The sequence below is a fragment of the Triticum aestivum genome, chromosome 2B (genome assembly GCF_018294505.1).
Source record: "Triticum aestivum cultivar Chinese Spring chromosome 2B, IWGSC CS RefSeq v2.1, whole genome shotgun sequence".
Lineage (NCBI taxonomy): Eukaryota > Viridiplantae > Streptophyta > Magnoliopsida > Poales > Poaceae > Triticum > Triticum aestivum.
In genome coordinates, this window is record NC_057798.1 from 722236274 (window position 1) to 722243519 (window position 7246).

General features: G+C 50.9%; 1 protein-coding gene across 1 annotated transcript; it reads left to right on the forward strand.

Annotated features, from left to right (window-relative positions):
* The first annotated feature begins 4473 nt into the window (after positions 1–4473).
* LOC123042293 (agmatine coumaroyltransferase-1) lies at positions 4474–5881 on the forward strand. Its single transcript, XM_044464773.1, has one exon. The coding sequence runs from the start codon at positions 4556–4558 to the stop codon at positions 5879–5881; it is 1326 nt and encodes a 441-aa protein (XP_044320708.1). The 5' UTR covers positions 4474–4555.
* Positions 5882–7246: the final 1365 nt, after the last annotated feature.

The following is a 7246-nucleotide window of genomic DNA, read 5'->3' on the forward strand; positions in this document are numbered from 1 at the left end:
TGACATAATGTGTAGTAACAGCCCATATTGCAATAAATATCAATATAAAAGCATGATGCAAAATGGACGTATCAATGCCCGTCTGAATAAATTTTGTGATCAATCAATGACCGGGTGGTCCACCCGAACATATGAGGCGGTTTTTGGGCGTCCGGCTGTAGAACGCATCATCCTGTCTTCGACAAGGTCCTGATGACCCCTGCCCCGAAACTGTCAATCCTCAATGACGTCATGCCCAGCCACATCATATCTATCTTGGGCACAACCCTAGCAGTGACCTCTACCCAATGAGACATGGTGGTCCATCAATAAGAAAAATTCATATAAACTTATTTATTTTAATAGATTTGCTAATTCTCTTCTAGTTGTGAAATAATTAATTAAATTCCATCCAGCCTCTAGACTATTTCATTTTATGCGGAGATTCATACCATTTTTTTCTTTTTATTTGACCGATTTGTATTTTTTTTTATATCTATTGTTTGCCCTTTTCCACACACAACTACAGTTGCACGCTCACACACCGACCAAAAAGTTACAGTTGCACGTCTGCCGGACACGCAACTAGTCACATTTTTTCTATAAAAATACGAGAAACATAAAATACAAGTGAATAAGAGGAAAACAAAATCACATGTCGATGTTCAACTGGATGAGACTTGGTTAATTTCCATATAGATGAGAGCAAACCACACCGTAGTTTTAAACATTTTTTCTATGCTCTATACAGGCTAAAGAGAAATTTCAGAATGGTCCATGGACCACCATGCATCGCTTTGCTCACATAACCAACTGAAAAAAAAACGCACTTAGAGCACCTACAACTGGAAATTGCAAATCCGGTCCCTCAAACTCCCACGGACGCTCCCGGACGGCGTCCGCGGACACTGACCGAACACGCTTTAAATTAGCCACTTTGCATCCGCCTCTCTCATATTTCATCCCTTAAATCCATACAAAGCATGTAAAAGTAGTCCTACATACTACCCTAGCCACTTTTTGTCGTCGGAGATGTCCACGGCGACCGTGCCGGGCCCTGGCTGGACAGACGGGTAGGAGGGCTCCGGCTCATCCTCCTGCTGTTCGACCTCATTCATGTAGGCGAACATCTCCGCCTCCTCCGCGACTTCTTGCGTCTCCATCTCCTGCCGGCGACGGCGTCTTGCCTCCGCAGCCGACTCCGACCGGAGTGAATCAAGGATGGCCTGCTGCTCCGCTTGTGGATCCCCGTCGTCAGCGTCCCCCACATCCTCCTCCTCCTCCTTCAACTCCTCCGAATCCACCGCATCCGGAGGTAGCACCGCGACGATCCAGGCTTCACGCCTAGCCCGGATCTGCTCAAGGAGCTCGAGCCGGCGCTCCGACATCAGAAAGGGCTCGCTCCTCACCCGGCGGCATGGGGGCATGGCTACTAAGCGGACGGGTGGAGTGAAAAGTGGTTGTGGCGGCAGACAGGAGGAGGAAAATGTGGATAGATGGTAGGCTTTCGGTGTCGCCGGTCGACTTAAATAGCCGAACAATGCACTATGCGGCCCGCCGGAGCTGCGCCATGCGGCGCCACCGGTCCGATGGAGGAGACGAGCTTCGGACCGCTGGGTTCGAGGGCGTTTTCGGCTGGGACCCATTCGCCAGTCCGACGTGGCAGGCGTGCCCGCGTGCCCCTATATCCGCCCTACATTTGAACTGCATATGGAGGGTGCCGGTCAGCCCGGACGTTTGAGGGCCGTTAAAATCGTGACCGGGCAGCGACCAGACGGCCTGTCCGGGCGTTTGAGACGGGTTTGAGACGTCCGATTGTAGATGCTCTTAGTCCAAAGGACCACGCTCGTGACCAATACTGCGAGCCTGCAATACGGCCCGTACACTACCACACAATAAATATAATTGTATGAACGCTGCATACCGACTTGATCGACCCTCTGCTCACCAGCTCCCAGTCCCAGCCAGCCATGAACATGCAACTGTTCCTTGTCCCGCAAGGGGCAAAGGAGTAAAAATTGCATGGTCAGCTCAGCTCAACGATTCCAATCAGGGAAGAAGGGCAGAACCTGCCATGCTTGCTCGGCCTTGACGGTCGTTTCGTTGAAGCAGTCAGCGTACATTGCTTGCGTACGTCGATGTTTGACCCGCGCAATTCTCATCCTCAAACCGTAGATAAGTTAACATACTCTGGCCATCCCTTTGGAGTTTGAACTGCATGCACATGCATTGGCCAACCTTAAAAAAAACACTCCATGTATCGATCCATCGATCGAAGGTGACGGGCAGGGTTTCTGGCATCGCATGCGTCGCCCTGGCTCATGCATGCAGCCTCACCGTCCGATCATCGTATATATATACTCGCAGACTATTAAAATCTTATAAGTAGAGCGAGCACTACACCTTCCTCCAGACCAATATGAATAGTCTTTTTTTTTCACTTTTTCTACTGATGTAGTCCCTCCGTAAATTACTATAAGAGCGTTTAAATCATTACATTAGTAATCTAAATGCTTTTATATTAGTTTACAGAGGGAGTAGGTTGCTCTTCCTATTTTGGTGCCAACACATAAATACAATCGGGTTCTCCCCGCCTAGACCCGGTCGCGGTGATGCATCTAGCGTTGTTGGTCAACGTGTGGAGGTGAGTCTCCGGCTGATCCTCCTTCCATGGATTCGCTCAGATATGTTCTTTGTTCGTCTACGTTCGTGTGTCTTCACGTCGGATTCTTCCAATCTATATTACTCTTTATCGGCGGTGGTTGCTGTTCTAGTACACTGGTCCCGTGGGGCCTTAGCACCACGACTTTCCTACTGTCTACTACAATAACTTTTGCTCGGCTCCGGCAAGAGAGGGGCGATAATGGCGCTGCGCTTTTGGCTCGCTTTAGTATTTGTAGTCGTCGCTAGATGGTTACGGATCTGGATATAATTTTTGTTATTTCTTGTGTTCGTTGTACTATCTTGTATGAAGATGAATAAATCGGAAATTTTCCCGCAAAATAAATAAATAAATAATACAACCCGGTTGGGTGCCTCGTGGAAACCATGGGGCGAGTGATTTTTCGCTTTGTACGCTCAAAGGTCATGCTTGTCTCAACGTGTTTGTTAGATGGGGTGCAAAGGCTACAATTTTCCCAAATGTGATATTTATGTTGCGTTTGGCATTGCGGTGAATAACGGCAACCCCGTCTGGCCCACTCGTTTTAGCCTGTAATTTGGCCTTCATTTCAACCCACTTTGGCATACATTTGCGGCTAATTTTCTACGACAAAATGTAAAATAAGCATGTCGACATTATCTTCCGGAGTAGAATGGGTTTTTCGTTGGATAGATGACAAACACCAGTAAAATATTAGGAACATTTTATACCGAGTCAATGTAAACATTCATTAGTCGTAAACCTGGGCCCTTGTAATTTGTCCATTCTGACCTTTGAACGTGGTTAGAAGCCAGTCTAGACTTAGCTCAGTTAGGTTGGTCGTAATGGTAGTATCATACATACCAACTAAACAATTTTGATGATGTGTCATAGAATTAAATGAAGAAAGAGAGAGTTAAGTATCATATATGATACCGCATCATAATAAATGCTATACTACTATATGGCATGCATAAAAATAAATAAAATAGTACATCATACTAACATATGGTACTATGCATTAGAGAGGTAGTATTATACACTAGTATCATATGTATTATACTAATATATGATACTCCTCACTACAATCAGCCTTAAGGGATATGTATTAATTCAAATTCATGTGGTCCTAGTCCAATCGACCGGACGTATGGATTAGTATGTAGTAGACCAGTCATCGTAGCCTATTTTTCGCCAGCTCTTGTTTTTTGTATTTTTACTTAATAATTAGGCTACATGCATCACTCTGATGCAGAGGCTAGGGGCTTTCCTCCTTTTCAAAAAAAGAAATACTTTCTCTATTTGTAAATATAAGTCTTTGTAGATATTTCACTATAGACAACATACTGAGCAAAATGAGTGAATATAAACTTCAAAATGCATTTATATATCCGTATGTGGTTCATAGTGGAATCTCTACCAAGATTTATCTTTAGGAACGGAGGCAGTATACTATTAGTTCAAACATCAGTAGTTGTGTAGTACTACATTCACAATGCGGCGTTCCCATATTTCATCCTCTGCTCACCAGTACTATCAAGGATGCTGCCACTACTAAAACTAAGTGCTGGTTCTTCTCTTCTGGACGGGGCGAAAATGGCATGCATGGTCAACTCAACTCAGTTCGGCAAGAGAAAAAAATAATGTCTTTCAATCCGCTCGTCCACCTACCTCAGGAAATGTGTTTTGACTCGTCCAATCCGCTTGTCCTAGCTAGTAGCTTGCTAATCCTACATTCACAAAATGCATGCACGCACGCATCGCCCTCCAGTTCTCTATATAACACTCAGACATCTGCTCATCCAGCCTCACCACCCAATAATCTCACACTCAAGATCCTTGTCTGTACCTCTGCCCAAGAACACCCATACCGCACGTTCGAGATTCCTAGTACGTGTGACTAAGCAATTCAGCTCATTTTACATTATTGTCGACATGAAGATCACCGTGCACTCGTCCAAGGCCGTCAACCCCGACTACGGCGCCTGCGGCGTCGCTCCGGCCTGCACGAACGACGTCGTCCAGCTCACCGTGCTCGACAAGGCCAACTTCGACACGTACATCTCGGTGATATACGCGTTCCACGCACCGGCGCCGCCCAACGCCGTCCTCGAGGCCGGGCTGGCCAGGGCGCTGGTGGACTACCGCGAGTGGGCCGGGAGGCTCGGCGTGGACCCCAACGGCGAACGCGCGATCATGCTCAACGACGCCGGCGCGCGGTTCGTGGAGGCGACGGCCGACGTGGCGCTCGACAGCGTCATGCCGCTCAAGCCCACGCCGGAGGTGCTCAGCCTGCACCCCAGCGGCGACGACGGGCCCGAGGAGCTGATGCTGATCCAGGTCACGCGCTTCCCGTGCGGGTCGCTCGTCGTGGGGTTCACCACGCAGCACATCGTGTCCGACGGCCGCTCCACCGGCAACTTCTTCGTCGCCTGGAGCCAGGCCACCCGCGGCGCCGCCATCGACCCCGTCCCGGTGCACGACCGCGCTTCCTTCTTCCATCCCCGCGAACCGCTGCACGTCGAGTACGAGCACCGTGGCGTCGAGTTCAAACCCTACAAGAAGGTGTACGACGATGTTGTCTGTGGGGACGGCGACGACGAAGACGACGAGGTGGTGGTCAACAAGGTGCACTTCAGCCGGGAGTTCATCTCGAGGCTCAAGGCGCAGGCGTCGGCGGGCGCACCCCGGCCGTGCAGCACCCTGCAGTGCGTGGTGGCGCACCTGTGGCGCAGCATGACCAAGGCGCGCGGGCTCGATGGCGGGGAGACCACCAGCGTCGCCATCGCGGTGGACGGAAGAGCGCGGATGAGCCCGCAGGTGCCGGACGGATACACCGGCAACGTCATCCTCTGGGCGCGGCCCACCACCACGGCGGGGGAGCTCGTGGCCAGGCCGGTGAAGCACGCGGTGGAGCTCATCAGCCGGGCGGTGGCCCGGATCAACGATGGCTACTTCAAGTCGTTCATCGACTTCGCCAACTCCGGCGCTGTGGAGAAGGAGCGGCTGCTGGCGACGGCCGATGCGGTTGAGATGGTGCTGAGCCCCAACATCGAGGTCGACAGCTGGCTGCGGATCCCGTTCTACGACATGGACTTCGGAGGCGGCCGGCCGTTCTTCTTCATGCCCAGCTACCTGCCGGTGGAGGGCCTGCTCATCCTGCTGCCGTCCTTCTTGGGCGACGGCAGCGTGGACGCCTACGTGCCGCTCTTCAGCCGCGACATGAACACCTTCAAGAACTGCTGCTACACACTCGACTAGCTCCGCTTTGCACGTACCTGCCATGCATGTGCCAATGTGTGCCTGATGTTTGAGAACATCACGCACACATTGGCACATGCATAAGTTGCGTAGGTTTTTTTTTTCAGGTTCTTGATTAAATTATACATGATGTTTTGGAAGAGTAAACAAACAAAGTTCTAATATTCAGAAGATGGTGAACATGATCAAGGGAAATGATTTGTTCATTTGTCGTCTTGTCTCATATTCATATATACGGTGGCCAAGTTGCTTGAATTTTTTTTCCAGAAAACTTCTGATATATTCATCTTCTCCACACTCCCCTCTCTTGCACCACATCCGCCGTGACTCCAGGCGGCAACGCTCTAAGAGAGAGCCTTTCGACGGAGATGAAGCACGAGGTGGCTGCCCTTACGGTCGCTTGGCAGAGCCGTCGTGACTCCGGCTCGCCCGAGGTCTCTGGCGACGAGGATGCCCCCATGATGGGGAGCCGCCGACACCGCACCAGAGCCCGCCCCGGGGCATGCCGGCTTCACTATGGAGCAGGCGCACTTCAACGCCGCCATGGCGGAGGAGCAGCCCGCGACGGCGCATATGTTTGTGTTCCTGCAGGCGAAGGAGGAACGACGGTACAACCTGTTCCTCCTCGAGCAGTACCAGCTGACGGAGGGCCAAATCGACGGCTAGCGCACGAGCGAGGAGTCCGTGGCGGCCATGACCGAGGTGAATCCCAACTTCGTCGCGGAGCAGCGTGCGATCTACGAGGCCGCCGGCGCTCAATCCACCGCTCGACAGGAACAGGTTGTCGCGGAGGCGTAGCTGCAGACGTCCGCGGATAAGAACAACGTCAGCTGCACGTCCTACGCGCCATCGACGAACTTTTGGAAGGCCTGGTGGGACGACGAGAGCGTTGGCGCCTTTATTTCCATGATGGACCTCACGTCCACTAGCGACGGACAAGGCACAAACTCCTTCGAGAATGAGTAGGGCATGGGAGGCGGTAGGACATTGTGTCCCATGTGGACCAGTCCGTCTCCCATGTTCTATCACACCTTCACTTGATCGGTCTTATCGCTGGTGCTTATGAAGACGGCGGATGAAGGACGCGGTCCCGAAAAGGGAACAACAAGGGCTTGGACGTCGGACACCGCCGTAGGTTAGGTTTAAGGTAGGTTATGTTTTTTTCTGTTCTAAATGTTCGAGATGTAATAAAAATCCATCATGTTTCCTTGAATGTTGTCCGGTTTATATTGAATCACTCGTGTTTGCACGAATTTAGTCCGGCTAGTTTAAATAGTTGTTGAAATGTATGCGGGCACCGTTAGATAGCGGCCTCCAGTATCAGTGTCCGCAGACTGGTCCCTCTGTCCACAGACGAATGCCGGA

Coding starts and splice junctions, on each gene's coding strand:
- LOC123042293 (XM_044464773.1), top strand. CDS start 4,556: ATGAAGATCACCGTGCACTCGTCCAAGGCCGTCAACCCCGACTACGGC.